At 40.9% G+C, this 17,861-nt stretch overlaps 1 protein-coding gene across 2 annotated transcripts; it reads left to right on the top strand.

The window, feature by feature from the left end:
- Window positions 1–281: 281 nt before the first annotated feature.
- Window positions 282–16,988, top strand: LOC136625371 (polyubiquitin-like). Of its 2 annotated transcripts, none has more exons than XM_066599505.1 (2): window positions 282–424; window positions 16,380–16,988. In XM_066599505.1, exon 2 carries the CDS (start codon window positions 16,386–16,388, stop codon window positions 16,836–16,838), a length of 453 nt encoding a protein of 150 aa, XP_066455602.1. In that variant the 5' UTR covers window positions 282–424; window positions 16,380–16,385; the 3' UTR covers window positions 16,839–16,988. The 2 variants fall into 2 exon arrangements, with proteins under 2 accessions (XP_066455602.1, XP_066455603.1); XM_066599506.1 differs by lacking the exon at window positions 282–424 and adding an exon at window positions 604–627.
- The last annotated feature ends 873 nt before the right edge of the window (window positions 16,989–17,861 follow it).

Raw genomic sequence — 17,861 nt, 5'->3', positions numbered from 1 at the left:
GAAAGACATCAAGTCCTCTCTTAAATTCCTCTATGGATTTTGTCATCACCACATCCTCAGGCAGAGAGTTCCACAGTCTCACTGCTCTTACAGTAAAGAACCCCCTTCTGTGTTGATAATGAAACCTGCTTTCTCCTAGATGTAGCGAATGCCCTCTTGTTACCTGGAACAAGAGGAAGATATAATTACAAGCAGTGGCCTTATTTGGAGACTGAATATTGAAACGTTTAGTCTTGACAAGATTAATTCTTCATTAAGCAATTTCTTACTGGATTACCTTAGGCAAGCAAAACTGGTTTGTTTTCTCCTCAGTAATATATATCTTCAGTACTTGCTTGCAGTTAATCAGTCCATCAGCTGTACTCTCAGCAGCTTACACTTCAGGCTGTTACACTTTGGCTGTCATTGCTGGAAGAGAAAGAAGGTATGTTACACTTAGACCGTCGCGCCGGATCTCCTTTCTTCAGCACAGCGGATGCGTCCAGGCGTGCCGGCTGACGCACCTGGCGCATGCTCAGTGCCTTTATTTTTTCTTTAATCTCCTGCTTTCCCGCAGATCTGCAGCACATCTACTGTGACAGCTGCAGGGGTGTTGTGGCAGGGAAGCCGTCCCTGCGGGATCTGCAGGTAAAAAGAGGATACTGCGGTTTTATTCTGCACGTAGAGGGCACAAATAAAATCCGTTGCTGTGCATAGAGAGGAATCTCCACACACATCAATGGGCACATTGAGCAGCAGATCACATGCGTCTGTTGACAAGTGTGGAATCCGCTGCTCAATTTTCCCTGTGTGCATGAGGCCTTACTGTTACTTATTACACTAACGTGTTATTGTACAAGGTGAGATGTGTTGGACATCGTGTCTGTAGAGCAGCGAGTTTGTAACTTCAGTTCCCCACATTGTTGTTTTGTTTTGCAAAAAATGCAATACATTGATGTTCTGCTGCGAAGACAGACATACATACATACATTCATTTTTATATATCTAGATAACAACCAATCACAGCGCAGCTTTCATGTTACCTCAGCTTTATAATATATAACAACCAACCGCAGCGCAGCTGACATGTTACCTCAGCTTTATAATATACTAGCTGATATACCCGGCTTTGCCCGAGTTAATTTGGTACTGGTGTTTATCTGGTGTTCACACGGAAAATCTTATGAAGTCATGGTTACTTTAGAGATACCGGGGAAAAACATATGTTCACCATTTTGCATAGTTTTCTGCGTTACCCTGAAAACACCACGGGAGGTAACCATGCGATGTTTCCTTTATATAAAATGACATCAGGAAGTGAGAGAATTAGATTCCATATGTAAAATTTGGATGCTAATTCTTTTGCACTTAGAATTGAATAATCGAGTTGGAACCCATTAACTTTTCCTATTTATTACATATTCAATGCTCATGGCAAATTTCATGTTTCTATGACATTGGGAAGTGAGAGATTTAAATTATGTATGTAAAATTTCGACGCTAATTCTTTTGCGCTAGAATTAAATAATCGAGTTGGGACCCATTACATTTTCCTATTTATGACATAATCAATGCTCGTGCCAAATTTCACGCTTCTATGACACTGGAAAGTAAGAAAAATACATTCCATACGTAAAATTTGAACGCTAATTCTTTTGCGCATAGAATTGAATAATCGAGTTGGGACCCATTAACTTTTCCTATTTATGACATAATCAATGCTCATGCCAAATTTCAAGTTTCTATGACATCGGGAAGTGAGAGAATTAGATTCCGTACGTAAATTTTGGTTGCTAATTCTTTTGTGCTTAGAATTGAATAATTGAGTTGGGACTCATTAACTTTTCCTATGTATGACATAATAATCAATGCCCGTGCTAAATTTCAAGTAACAAAATTAGATTCCATACGTAAAATTTGGACACTAATTCTTTTGCGCATTGAATTAAATAAATGAGTTGGGACCCATTAACTTTTCCAATGTATGACACAATCAATGCCCGTGCCAAATTTCAAGTTTCTATGACAGCTGGAAGTGAGAGAATTAGATTCTGTACGTAAAATTTGGACGCCAATTCTTTTGCGCTTAGAATTGAATAATTGAGTTGGGACCCATTAACTTTTCCTATTTATGACATTATCAATGCTCGTGCCAAATTTCACGTTCCTATGACACAGGAAAGTGAGAAAATTACATTCCGTACGTAAAATTTGGACGCTAATTCTTTTGCACATAGAATTGAATAATCGAGTTGCAATCCATTAGCTTTTCCTATTTATGACATAATCAATGCTCGTGCCAAATTTAACGCTTCTATGACACTGGAAAGTAAGAAAAATACATTCCATACGTAAAATTTGAACGCTAATTCTTTTGCGCATAGAATTGAATGATTGAGTTGGGACCCATTAACTTTTCCTATTTATGACATAGTCAATGCCCGTGCCAAATTTTAAGTTTCTATGACATTGGGAAGTGAGAGATTTAGATATGTACGTTAAATTTCTATGCTAATTCTTTTGCGCTACAATTAAATAATCAAGTTAGGACCCAATTACTTTTCCTATTTTGGAGATATTCTATGCTCACGCCAAAATGCATGTTTCTACGACATTGGGAAGTTGGAGAACTTTTGGCGAATCAGTCAGTGAGTGAGTCAGTGAGGGCTTTCGTCTTTATATATATAGATAACACCAAATGACAGCGCAGCTTTCAGCAGTAAGAGAAATAACAACCAATTACAGCGTAACTTTTATTTTACCTCAGCAATATAAAAAATAGCAACCAGCGCAGCATTCATTTCATCTCAGAGGTATAATATATAGCAACCAATCACAGCACAGCTTTCATGTTACCTCAGCAGTATAAGAAATAGTAACCAATCACAGCACAGCTTTCATTTTACCTCAGCATTCTCAATATCCAGCAATTGTCTTGCGAAACGTTCGGCGGATGGATCATTTTGTAGTTGAACACGCTTGCTCGCAATGCCTTTTGCTTTCGTGCTTGAGATGGAAATCAAACGATCTTTGATTTGAACGCGCGCCACCTATCGTAGGATAGATGTACTATGCCAGTAATCTTCCCAGGAGTGTACTCAACAACTTCCCAATGTTTCATGGCGATTGGATGAATGGTGTAGTAATGCATAAAGGACAGACAGACAGACATTCATTTTTATATATATAGATGACATCAGATGACATTGGGAAGTGAGAAAATTAGATTCCGTACGTAAAATTTGGGCGCTAATTCTTTTTTGCTTAGAATTGAATAATCGAGTTGGGACCTAATAACTTTTCCTATTTATGACATAATCAATGGTCGTGCCAAATTTCAAGTTTCTATGACATTGGAATGTGAGAGAATTAGATTCCGTACGTAAAATTTGGACGCTAATTCTTTGGCGCTTAGAATTGAATAATCGAGTTGAGACCCATTAACTTTTCCTGTTTTTGACATAATCAATGCTCGTGCCAAATTTCATGTTTCTACCACATCGGGAAGTGAGAGAATTAGTGGCAATGATGGAAATCGAACGATCTACGTGGGGGGGGGGGGGGCGTAACTGTCGACGACGCTTGCACGCGCGCCGTTTATCATAGCATAAATGAACTATGCCTATAATCTTCCCAGGAGTGTACTCAACAACTTCCCAAAGTTTCATGGCGATCGGATGAATGGTGTAGTAGCGCATAAAGGACAAACAGACAGACAGACACGCAGACAGACATACATTCAATTTTATATATATAGACTAGCTTACCCATCGCGCGTTGCTGCGAAGACAGACATACATACATTCATTTTTATATATCTAGATAACAACCAATCACAGCGCAGCTTTCATGTTACCTCAGTGGTATAATATATAACAACCAATCGCAGCGCAGCTTTCATGTAACCTCAGTAGTATAAGAAGTAGCAACCAATCACAGCACAGCTTTCATGTTGCCTCAGCAGTATAATATATAGCAACTAGAGATGAGCGAGCACCAAAATGCTCGGGTGCTCGTTACTCGGGACGAAATTTTCGCAATGCTCGAGGGTTCGTTTCGAGTAACGAACCCCATTGAAGTCAATGGGCGACCCGAGCATTTTTGTATATCGCCGATGCTCGCTAAGGTTTTCATTTGTGAAAATTCGGGCAATTCAAGAAAGTGATGGGAACGACACAGCAACGGATAGGGCAGGTGAGGGGCTACATGTTGGGCTGCATCTGAAGTTCCCAGGTCCCACTATTAAGCCACAATAGCGGCAAGAGTGCACATCCCCCCCCCCCCCCCCGCACTGTCAGCATAAAGATCGTTCTCCTCTGCCACAGCTGTAACAGCTGTGGCAGAGAAGAACGATGTTAGCCCATTGAATTCAATGGAGCCGGCAATACAGCAGGTTCCACTGAAAGCAATGGGCTGCAGGCGTGCGCGGGATGAATTGTCGGGAAGGGCTTAAATATAGAAGCCCTTCCCTGCAATTCATCCAGAAATGTGTAAAAAGAAAAAAAATATACCGTATATACCGGCGTATAAGGCGACGGGGCGTATAAGACGACCCCCCAACTGTCACCTTATACGCCGGCAATACAGTGGAGCAAAGAATAAAAATCATTACTCACTTCCCCCCGCGTTCTGCGGCACTGCTGCAGGATGTCGCTCCCTTCTGGTCCCTGGCAGAGCATTGCTTTCTGGACGCAGGGCTTGAAATCCCCGCCTCCAGAAAACACACGTGGCTTCAGCCAATCACAGCCAATGACAATGATGTCATTGAATGGCTGTGATTGGCTGACGGCGTGTGTTAGCTAATCACAGTAGCTTTCTGGAGGCGGGGATTTCAAGCCCTGTGTCCAGAAAGCAAAGCTCTGCCAGGGACCAGGAGGGAGCGACGGCCTGCAGCAGCGCCGCAGAACGCCGGGGGAGGTGAGTAATGAATTTTTTTTTGACACTTTCTTTTTTTTTGTATTACCGGCGTATAAGACGACCCCCGACTTCAGAACAGATTTTTCGGGGTTCAAAAGTCGTCTTATACGCCAGTATATACGGTATATACTTACCTTGTCCCGGCAGACGGAGTTCAGCGCGGCCGGCCTACAGTGGGTGTGAGTCAGACCTGCCCCCTGATTGGCTTAGTGCTGAGTCTGACTCACACCCCCTTCACACCCACTGCCGGCCGCCGCCGCTGAACTCCGTCTGCCGGGACAAGGTAAGTAATAGTATATATATATATATTTTTTTTTTTTATTGTAACACATTTCTGGATGAATTGCAGGGAAGGGCTTATATATTTAAGCCCCTCCCGACAATTCATTCCGCGCACGCCGGCAGCACATTGCTTTCAGTGGATCCTGCTGTATTGCCGGCTCCATTGAATTCAATGGGCAAACATCGTTCTTCTCTGCCACAGCTGTTACAGCTGTGGCAGAGAAGAAAGATTTGTCTTCTATATGTTCTCAATGGGGTCGGCGCTGCTGCCGCCGGCCCCATTGAGCGCATATAGAGAAGAGAACAGGAATCGCAGATCGCACATAGGTGCGATCTGCGATTTCTATGGCCTAAGAAGGATTGTTGGGGTTCTTGAAGCCTAAAATCACTCCTAACGCTCACCCTATAGCAGCTCCGGCATCAACAGCACTTTCCCTGAACTATGTCAGAATGCATCTGTGGCGAGCCGCGGGCGGGCAGATTTTAATACTCGGGTGACACCTAATCTCGCCAGCCACTCACTGCAAGGGGGTGGTATAGGGCTTGAACGTCGCAGGGGGAAGTTGTAATGCCTTCCCTGTCTTTCTATTGGCCAGAAAAGTGCGCAAATTTCTCAGGGAAGAAAATGAAAGTGACTCGAACACCGCGTGGTACTCGTCTCGAGTAACGAGCATCTCGAACACCCTAATACTCGAACGAGTATCAAGCTCGGACGAGTATGCTCGATTATATCTAATAGCAACCAATCACAGCACAGCTTTCATGTAACCTGAGTAGTATAAGAAGTAACACCCAATCACAGCACAGCTTTCATGTTGCCTCAGCAGTATAATATATAGCAACCAATAACAGCACAGCTTTCATGTTACCTTAGCAGTATAAGAAATAGCAACCAATCACAGCACAACTTTCTTTTTACCTCAGCATTATCAATATCCAGCAATTCTCAAGCGAAACATTCGGCGGATGCATCATTTTGTAGTTGAACACGCAACCCGTTGCTCATAATGCCTTTTGCTTTTGTGCTTGAGATGGAAATCAAACGATCTTTGTCTGGGGGGCATAAATGTCGATAATGCTCACACGCGCGCCACCTATCGTAGGATTGTTGTACTATGCCAGTAATCTTTGGAGGAGTGTACCCAACAACTTCCCAAAGTTTCATGGTGATTGGATGAATGGTGTAGTAATGCATAAAGGACAGACAGACATACATTCATTTATATATATATATATATATATATATATATATATATATATATATATATATATATAGATGACATCAGGAAGTGAGAGAATTAGATTCCGTACGTAAAATTTGGATGCTAATTCTTTTGCGCTTAGAATTAAATAATCGAGTTGGGACCCTTGAACTTTTCCTATTTATGACATAATCAATGCTCGTGCCATATTTCAAGTATCTGTGACATTGGGAAGTGATGGAATTAGATTCCGTACGTAAAATTTGGACGCTAATTTTTTTGCGCTTAGAATTGAATAATCGAGTTGGGACCCAATAACGTTTCCTATTTATGACATAGTCAATGCTCATGCCAAATTTCATGTTTCTATGAAATCGCGAAGTGAGAAAATAAGATTTCGTACGTAAAATTTGGACGCTAATTTTTTGGTGCTTAGAATTGAATAATGGAGTTGGGACCCATTAATTTTTCCTATTTATGACATAATCAATGCTCATGCCAAATTTCATGTTTCTATGACATCGCGAAGTGAGAAAATTAGATTCCGTACGTAAAATTTGGACGCTAATTCTTTGGCGCTTAGAATTGAATAATCGAGTTCGGACCTATTAGCTTTTCCTATTTATGACATAATCAATGCTCGTGCCAAATTTCAAGTTTCTATGACATTGGGAAGTGATGGAATTAGATTCCGTACGTAAAATTTGGACGCTAATGCTTTTGCGCTTAGAATTGAATAATCGAATTGGGACCCATTAACTTTTCCTATTTATGACATAATCAATAGAGATGAGCGAGCGTACTCGGAAAAGCACTACTCGCTTGAGTAATTTGCTTTATCCGAGTATCGCTGTGCTCGTCCCTGAGGATTTGGGTGCCGCTGCGGCTGACAGGTGAGTCGCAGCGGGGAGCAGGGGAGAGCGGGCGGGAGAGAGGGAGAAAGAGATCGCCCTCCCGTTCCTCCCCGCTCTCTCCTGCAGCTCCCCGGTCCGTGACGGCACCCGAATCTTCAGGGACGAGCACAGCGATACTAGGATAAAGCAAATTACTCGAGCGAGTAGTGCTTTTCTGAGTACGCTCGCTCATCTCTAATAATCAATGCTCGTGCCAAATTTTAAGTTTCTATGACATCGCGAAGTGAGAAAATTAGATTCCGTACGTAAAATTTGATGCTAATTCTTTTGCGCTTAGAATTCAATAATCGAGTTGGCACCCATTAACTTTTCCTATTTATGACATAATCAATGCTCATGCCAAATTTCATGTTTCTATGACATCGCAAAGTGAGAAAATTAGATTCCGTACGTAAAATTTGGATGCTAATTCTTTAGCGCTTAGAATTGAATAATCGAGTTGGAACTTATTAGCTTTTCCTATTTATGACATAATCAATGCTCGTGCCAAATTTCAAGTTTCTATGACATTGAGAAGTGATGGAATTAGATTCCGTACGTAAAATTTGGACGCTAATTTTTTGGCGCTTAGAATTGAGTAATCGAGTTGGGACCCATTAACTTTTCCTATTTATGACATAATCAATGCTCATGCCAAATTTCATGTTTCTATGACATCGCGAAGTGAGAAAATTAGATTCCGTACGTAAAATGTGGACGCTAATTCTTTGTCGCTTAGAATTGAATAATCGAGTTGGGACCCATTAGCTTTTCCTATTTATGACATAATCAATGCTCGTGCCAAATTTCATGTTTCTACAACATCGGGAAGTGAGAGAATTAGTGGCAATGATGGAAATCAAACGATCTACGTGGGGGGGGGCGTAACTGTCACGCTCGCACGCGCGCCATTTATCATACGATAGTTGTACTATGACTATAATCTTCCCAGGAGTGTACTCAACAACTTGCCAAAGTTTCATGGTGATCGGATGAATGGTATAGTAGTGCATAAAGGACAAACAGACAGACACGCAGATAGACAGACACGCATACATTCAATTTTAAATATATAGATAACAACCAATCACAGTGCAGCTTCCAAGTTACCTCAGCGGTATAATATATAACAACCAATCACAGCGCAGCTTTCATGTTACATCAGTGGTATAATATATAACAATCAATCACAGCACAGCTTTCATGTTGCCTCAGCAGTATAATATATAGCAACCAATCACAGCACAGCTTTCATGCTACCTAAGCAGTATAAGAAATAGCAGCCAATCACAGCACAGCTTTCATTTTACCTCAGCAGTCTCAATATCCAGCAATTGTCAAGCGAAACGTTCAGTGGATGCATCATTTTGTAGTTGAACACGCTTGCTCGTAATGCCTTTTGCTTTTGTGCTTGAGATGGAAATCAAACAATCTTTGTCTGGGGGGCATAACTGTCAAGGATGCTCGCACATGCGCCACCTATCGTAGGATAGTTGTACTATGCCAGTAATCTTCCCAGGAGTGTACTCAACAACTTCCCAAAGTTTGATAGCGATTGGATGAATGGTGTAGTAATGCATAAAAGACAGACAGACAGACATTTATATATATATATAGATGACATCAGGAAGTGAGAGAATTAGATTCCGTACGTAAAATTTGGACGCTATTTCTTTTGCGCTTAGAATTGAATAATCAAGTTGGGACCCATTACCTTTTCCTATTTATGATATAATCAATGCCCATGCCAAATTACATCGGGAAATGAGAGAATTAGATTTCGTACTACGTAAAATTTGGACGCTAATTCTTTAGCGCTTAGTATTTAATAATTGAGTTGGGACCCATTAACTTTTCCTATTTATGACATTATCAATGCCCGTGCCAAATTTCAGGTTTCTATGACATCGCGAAGTGAGAAAATTAGATTCCGTACGTAAAATTTGGACGCTAATTCTTTGGCGCTTAGAATTGAATAATTGAGTTGGGACCCATTAACTTTTTCTATTTATGACATAATCAATGCTCCTGCCAAATTTCAAGTTTCTATGACATTGGAAAGTGAGAGAATTAGATTCCGTACTTAAAATTTGGACAATGGTTCTTTCGCGCTTAGAATTGAATAATTGAGTTGGGACCCATTACCTTTTCCTATTTATGACATAATCAATGCTCGTTCCAAATTTCAAGTTTCTACAACATCGGGAAGTGAGAGAATTAGTGGCAATGAAGGAAATCGAGCGATCTACGTGGGAGGGCGTAACTGTCGACGGCGCTCACACGCGCGCTATTTATCCTAGGATAAATGTACTATGCCAGTAATCTTCCCAGGAGTGTACTCAACAACTTCCCAAAGTTTCATGGCGATCGGATGAATGGTGTTGTAGCGCATAAAGGACAAACAGACAGACAGACACACAGACAGACACGCATACATTTAATTTTATATATATATATATATATATATATATATATAGACTAGCTTACCCATCGCGCGTTGCTGCGAAGACAGACAGACATACATACATTCATTTTTATATATCTAGATAACAACCAATCAGAGCGCAGCTTTCAAGTTACCTCAGCGGTATAATATATAACAACCAATCACAGCGCAGCTTTCATGTTACCTCAGTGGTATAATATATAACAACGAATTGCAGCGCAGCTTTAATGTAACCTCAGTAGTATAAGCAGTAGCAACCAATCACAGCACAGCTTTCATTTTACCTCAGCAGTATAAGAAATAGCAACCAATCACAGCACAGCTTTCATGTTGCCTCAGCAGCATAATATATAGCAACCAATCACAGCACAGCTTTCATGTTACCTCAGCAGTATAAGAAATAGCAATCAATCACAGCACAGCTTTCCTTTTACCTCAGCATTCTCAATATCCAGCAATTGTCTTGCGAAACGTTTGGCAGATGCATCATTTTGTAGTTGAACACGCTTGCTCGTAATGCCTTTTGCTTTTTTGCTTGAGATGGAAATAAAACGATCTTTTTTCAGGGGAGCATAACTGTCGACGACGCTCGCACTCGTGCCACCTATCGTAGGATAGTTGTACTATGCCAGTAATCTTCCCAGGAGTGTACTCAACAACTTCCCAAAGTTTCATGGCGATTGGATGAATGGTGTAGTAATGCATAAAGGACGGAAGGGTATATATAGATGACATCAGGAAGTGAGAGAATTTGATTCCGTACGTAAAATTTGGACGCTAATTGTTTTGCGCTTAGAATTGAATAATCGAGTTGGGACCCATTAACTTTTCCTATTTATGATATAATCAATGCCCGTGCCAAATTACATTGGGAAGTGAGAGAATTAGATTCCGTACTACATAAAATTTGGACGCTAATTCTTTGGCACTTAGAATTGAATAATCGAGTAGGGACCCATTAGCTTTTCCTATTTATGACATAATCAATGCTCCTGCCAAATTTCAAGTTTCTATGAAGTTGGGAAGTGAGAGAATTAGATTCCGTACGTAAAATTTTGACGCTAATTCTTTGGCACTTAGAATTGAATAATCGAGTTGGGACCCATTAGCTTTTCCTATTTATGACATAATCAATGCTCCTGCCAAATTTCAAGTTTCTATGAAGTTGGGAAGTGAGAGAATTAGATTCCGTACGTAAAATTTTGACGCTAATTCTTTTGCGCCTAGAATTGAATAATCGAGTTGGGACCCATTAGCTTTTCCTATTTATGACATAATCAATGCTCATGCCAAATTTCATGTTTCTACGACATCGGGAAGGGAGAGAATTAGTGGCAATGATGGAAATCGAACGATCTACGTGGGGGGGGGGGGCGTAACTGTCCACGACGCTCGCACGCGCGCCATTTATCATAGGATAGTTGTACTACGCCTATAATTTCCCAGGAGTGTACTCAACAACTTCCCAAAGTTTCATGGCGATCGGATGAATGGTGTTGTAGCGCATAAAGGACAAACAGACAGACAGACACGCACACAGACAGACACGCACACAGACAGACACGCACACAGACAGACACGCATACATTCAATTTTATATATATAGATTATTAATGTAAAAAAAGGATCTTAAGAAAAATACACAGAATCTATTGTTGCAACAGGCCAGACCTAGGAGGGATTAAGCAGCGAGGAATGGTAGTCACGGTGGCTCTGCTCCTCCTGGCAAGGTGGCAACCGTGGTTTAGACAGCATGCTACATAGTGGCAAATTTTGGCAGTTCTCACTGTATGCTGCCTGCAGGGTCGGGCAAGGTAAGATGTGATACCCCAGTTGGGCACTACCCGCGGGGGTGGGTATAGAAAGAAGTTGTTTTGTCCTGAGGCCAGTCTGTGTACAGGTAGGGACTAGAGTTGAGCGAACCTACTCGTTTCGAGTAATTACTCGATCGAGCACCGCAATTTTCGAGTACTTCCCTACTCGGGTGAAAACATTCGGGGGGCGCCGGGGGGTGGGGGGAGGCGTAGCTGAGCAGGGGGTAGCAGCAAGGAACAGGGGGGAGCCCTCTCTCTCTCCCTTTCCCCCCCACTTCCCGCTGCAGCCCCCCACTCACCCACAGCGCCCCCCGAATCGTTTTGGCCGAGAACGGAAGTACTCGAATATCGCGGTGCTCGGGCAAAAAAGGGGCGTGGCCGAGTAGGTTCGCTCATCTCTAGTAGGGACCCATTCTGAACAAAATAATAAGTACAAAAAAGTGGAGAATTTTTTTGGGTTTTTTTTAAATCAAATTTTTATTAAGGCTTTGCATTAATTAAGACATTCAGATTTCCATAGACCATACACAAAGATAGTTATTAGCTGAAGAAAACAGCAGTAGTGCCAGATTGCATTGAGAAAAGTCTGTGTCTGCCGATCCACGGTCTCGGGCATATGAATATGCTGTAGCTGTAACATCAATGAAAACTTTATATTATCTTTAATCTATATATATAAAATTGAATGTATGCGCGCGTGTCTGTCTGTGTGTCTGTCTGTGTGTTTGTCCTTTATGCGCTACTACACCATTCATCCGATCTCCATGAAACTTCGGGAAGTTGTTGAGTACACTCCTGGGAAGATTATAGGCATAGTACAAATATCCTACGATAAATGGCGCGCGTTCGAGCGTCGTCGACAGTTACGCCCCCCCCGCGCGAAGATCGTTCGATTTCCATCACTGCCACTAATTTTCTAACTTCCCAATGTCGTAGAAACATAAAATTTGGCACGAGCATTGATTATGTCATAGATAGGAAAAGGTAATGGGTCTAACTCGATTATTCAATTCTATGCGCCAAGGAATTAGCGTCCAAATTTTACGTACGGAATCGAATTCTCTCGCTTCCCATTGTCATAGAAACATGAAATCTGGCATGGGCATTGATTATGTCATAAATAGGAAACGCTAATGGGTCCCAACTCGATTATTCAATTCTATGCGCAAAAGATCTAGCGTCCAAATTTTACGTACGGAATTGAATTCTCTCGCTTCCCAATGTCATAGAAACATTAAATTTGGCACGGGCATTGAATATGTCATAAATAGGAAACGCTTATGGGTCCCAACTCGATTATTCAATTCTATGCACCAAAGAATTAGCGTCCAAATTTTACGTACGGAATCGAATTCTCTCGCTTCCCAATGTCATAGAAACATGAAATTTGGCACGGGCATTGAATATGTCATAAATAGGAAACGCTAATGGGTCCCAACTCGATTATTCAATTCTATGCGCCAAAAAATTAGCGTCCAAATTTTACGTACGGAATGTAATTTTCTCACTTTCCGGTGTCATAGAAACTTGAAATTTGGCACGAGCATTGATTATGTCATAAATAGGAAAAGCTAATGATTCCCAACTCGATTATTCAATTCTATGCGCAAAATAGTTAGCGTCCAAATTTTGCGTACGGAATGTAATTTTCTCACATAGAAACTTGAAATTTGGCACGGGCATTGAATATGTCACAAATAGGAAACGCTAAAGGGTCCCAACTCGATTATTCAATTCTATGCGCAAAAGAATTAGCGTCCAGATTTTACATACGGAATCTAATTTTCTCGCTTCCCAATGTCATAGAAACTCGAAATTTGGCACGCGCATTGATTATGTCATAAATAGGAAAAGTTAATGGGTCCCAACTCAATTATTCAATTCTATGCGCAAAAGAATTGGCGTCCAAATTTTACGTACGGAATGTAATTTTCTCACTTTCCGGTGTCATAGAAACTTGAAATTTGGCACGAGCATTGATTATGTCATAAATAGGAAAAGCTAATGATTCCCAACTCGATTATTCAATTCTATGCGCAAAATAGTTAGCGTCCAAATTTTGCGTACGGAATGTAATTTTCTCACATAGAAACTTGAAATTTGGCACGGGCATTGAATATGTCACAAATAGGAAACGCTAAAGGGTCCCAACTCGATTATTCAATTCTATGCGCAAAAGAATTAGCGTCCAGATTTTACATACGGAATCTAATTTTCTCGCTTCCCAATGTCATAGAAACTCGAAATTTGGCACGCGCATTGATTATGTCATAAATAGGAAAAGTTAATGGGTCCCAACTCAATTATTCAATTCTATGCGCAAAAGAATTGGCGTCCAAATTTTACGTACGGAATGTAATTTTCTCACTTTCCGGTGTCATAGAAACTTGAAATTTGGCACGAGCATTGATTATGTCATAAATAGGAAAAGCTAATGATTCCCAACTCGATTATTCAATTCTATGCGCAAAATAGTTAGCGTCCAAATTTTGCGTACGGAATGTAATTTTCTCACATAGAAACTTGAAATTTGGCAAGGGCATTGAATATGTCACAAATAGGAAACGCTAAAGGGTCCCAACTCGATTATTCAATTCTATGCGCAAAAGAATTAGCGTCCAGATTTTACATACGGAATCTAATTTTCTCGCTTCCCAATGTCATAGAAACTCGAAATTTGGCACGCGCATTGATTATGTCATAAATAGGAAAAGTTAATGGGTCCCAACTCAATTATTCAATTCTATGCGCAAAAGAATTGGCGTCCAAATTTTACGGACGGAATCTAATTTTCTCGCTACCCAATGTCATAGAAACTTGAAATTTGGCACGAGCATTGATTATGTCATAAATAGGAAACGTTAATGGGAAGTTGTTGAGTACACTCCTCCGAAGATTACTGGCATAGTACATCTATCCTACGATAGGTGGCGCGCGTGCGAGCGTCGTCGACAGTTATGCCCCCCCAGACAAAGGTCGTTTGATTTCCATCTCAAGCACAAAAGCAAAAGGCATTACGAGCAACGGGATGCGTGTTCAACAACAAAATGATGCATCCGCCGAACGTATCACAAGACAATTCCTGGATATTGAGAATGCTGAGGTAAAATAAAAGCTGTGCTGTGATTGGTTGCTATATATTATACCGCTGAGGTAAAATGAATGCTGCGCTGTGATTCGTTGCTATTTTTTATATTGCTGAGGCAGAATAAAAGTTGCGCTGTGATTGGTTGTTATTTCTCTTACTGCTGACGTAACATGAAAGCTGCACTGTGATTGGTTGTTATATTTTATACTGCTGAGGTAGCATATAAGCTGCGCTGTGATTGGGTGTTATATATTATAAAGCTGAGGTAACATGAAAGCTGCGCTGTGATTGTTTGTTATATATTATACCACTGAGGTAACCTAAAAAAGCTGCGCTGTGATTGGTTGTTATCTAGATATATAAAAACGAATGTATGTCTGTCTTCGCAGCAACGCGCGACGGGTAAGCTAGTATATTATATAACTTTTTCTCATCACTGGGAATGGGATATCCAATACTAGGGGAGGTTAGCGCCTTTTTCCCGTGTGGCGAAGGTGCGCCATTGTAATATACGTTTCCCGTGAGAGAAAAACAAACAAGTTTAACCTCTGAACAATTATTATGTGTGGGTGGGTGGGGGGGGGTTGGGGAGGAGGGGGGATAGGGAAGATAAGGTATAAGGGGAATAGGGGAGAATATAATGGTCCGACGTTGTCTTAGTATGATCTAAAGAATTGCCCTCTTCGGGGCCTGATTTACGTTTTGCTTCTCTGGAGAGGTACTTACAATCAGGGCTAGATCCTTCGCTCTGATGGATGCCAGGAGCCGCAAAGCCGCCCGCCACCCCCTCCTGAGTGCACCAAACACAGATCATCAACTCCAGGAAATCAGCACTCAGGTTGTGGGCCGGTATACAATGGGAATCGAGCCCCAGGGGCTCTCAAGGGAAACCATTTATGGGCAGGATAGTCCCTCAGATTTTTCGTCCCTGAGTCCCTATCTAGTGTGTATTAGTGGGCATGGGGTCATTATTCTGGTTTATTTGTCTCCAGGGGTGCCATGTCTTGATAAATCCCTCGTGTGTATCCGAGTTCCAACTATGCAGCTCCTCCATATTATAGATTGCCTCGACTTTGGTTTTCCATAGTGCCAAAGTGGGTGGCGCTTTCTGGAGCCAGAGGGAGGGTATTAGTGCCTTGGCCGCATCTAAGAGAAAGGCCAATAATTTGTCCCTAAGGGGAAATTTGCTGAGGGTCTCCATAGGAAGAGGATCTCTGGTGTGATTCGGAAGTTAGGTTTAAGTAAGCGTAAGACCTCCTCTACTTCTTTCCAGAATGTGGTGAGTGCATCACACTCCCACCAGATGTGCTTGTATGAGCCTGTTGCTGCATAGCATCTCCAGCATTTGTCCTGTTCAGCTAATTTATGTGTATATAGCCATTGTGGAGTCTTATACCATCTAGCTATGACTTTATAATGGCTTTCTTGAAGCAAAAAACAAGCCTGGCTAAACACTCCCCTAGGTGACCTGTAAACCTCAGGGGCTGGAGAATATTGCCAGAACATATATTACAGTGGAGAAATATGAACACATAACATCATAACTTCACACACTTATTATACATCACATTAGGACCTGTTTGGAAGGCTATAGTTGACACAGAAAGTGCTGGAGTGCCCAACTCCAGAGTACTACAGTTCATGTGTTCACAACTTTATACTCTACAACACATTTTACTTCTGCTTTCTTTTTTAAGTCTGAATATCAATCTTAAATTTGTACTCATCTAATCAATCAGAATTTATCTTTCTTTCCAGCTAACTATGAAGATCTTTGTGAAAACTCTTACTGGGAAGAAAATCACCCTTGAAGTGGAGCCCAGTGATACTATTGCAAGTGTGAAACACAAGATACAAAACATAGAGGGTATCCCACCCGATCAGCAGAGAATGATGTTTGCTGATAGGGAGCTTGACAATGCAAAAACCCTACATCATTACAACATCTCAAGGGGATCAACACTTAGCATTTTTCGTCCTGTGAAATTTTATCAGATAACTATCAACATGGAAATCCTAAAGAACAAGACCATGATCCTTAAGGTTTTGACTAGTGATACTATCAAAGATGTAAAAGCCAAGATCCAAGACAAAGAGGGCATCCCAGCAGATCAGCAGAGATTGAAGTTTAATGATCGGGAGCTTGACAATAAACATACACTAAATCACTACAACATCCAGGATAAAGCAACACTCTACCTTACTAAGCATGAATAATGTCAATATACATATGGATGTCGGCATCAATGGTTTGCATTTGTAACATTCACTCTCACTATATTGGGTTAAGCGCTCCTATGGGTTTTCTGAAGCTACCAGACCATATGTTATCTTAAGCGTTTGAATAAAAGTCTTATTTTAAAAAAATCCTTAATTTATATTGCATTCCTTACAATGAATCATTTTAACGTGTTATATAGAGTAAAGTCTATCTAGAAGATGATATATTTCTGATTACAATGAAATCTCTCCTTTTTGGGGAAAGTGATTCTAATTTTGAGGTTCACGTTTCCAGGAGTCGTTAAATGGACCTTCATGAACTTCTCGCTATTTTAATCTACATTTTAAAGGGCTAATATATATAGCTGAATAATACTTTATTGATTTTTTAATGACTATTCACCCCCAAAGCACATGGAAAACTTGTGTTTTCCCAATGGATTTAATGACATATAGAGTTATTACAAATGATCTTCCCAACCTGAAACCCCCACAACTCCCATTTAATGACATTCAGATACATAAATTTGATATCAATGGAAACAAAATGTTAACATTTTTTGTTTAGCGAAACTGTTTAACAGTAAGACTGTCCTTGTTACCTGTAGCAACCAATCACAGCGCAGATTTCATTTCTCAAAGCGCCGAGGTTAATTTAAAGCTGCTCTGTGATTGGTTGCTATGGGTAACAAGAAGGGTCTTACTGTTAAACAGTTGTGTGTCCTTGATGCTCATGTCTATCAGATTTTTTTCCCCCCGCATTGCATCAAGTTGCAAAAAAAAATTGAAGCATGTCCTATCTTTGGGCGTTTCCTCAGAACTCCTCACCATTGTCTTCAATGGGGATGGAAAACACATCGCACAGCGTGTATGAGGTGAAGATTCGCTTCTAAAAAAAGCTATGAAAAACACTTGCCGATCCGCTGACGCAGCTGAAAGCTGCCCTGGAGGATTGCAACTTTACTGAAGGGATGGGAGGCGTTTTTGACAGGATAATGCCTTGCATCCCCCAAGTAACAA

Source organism: Eleutherodactylus coqui, chromosome 4 (assembly GCF_035609145.1).
Source record: "Eleutherodactylus coqui strain aEleCoq1 chromosome 4, aEleCoq1.hap1, whole genome shotgun sequence".
NCBI lineage: Eukaryota > Metazoa > Chordata > Amphibia > Anura > Eleutherodactylidae > Eleutherodactylus > Eleutherodactylus coqui.
Note: the sequence above shows the minus strand (reverse complement) of the source record. Positions and strands in the feature narration are given on the sequence as shown.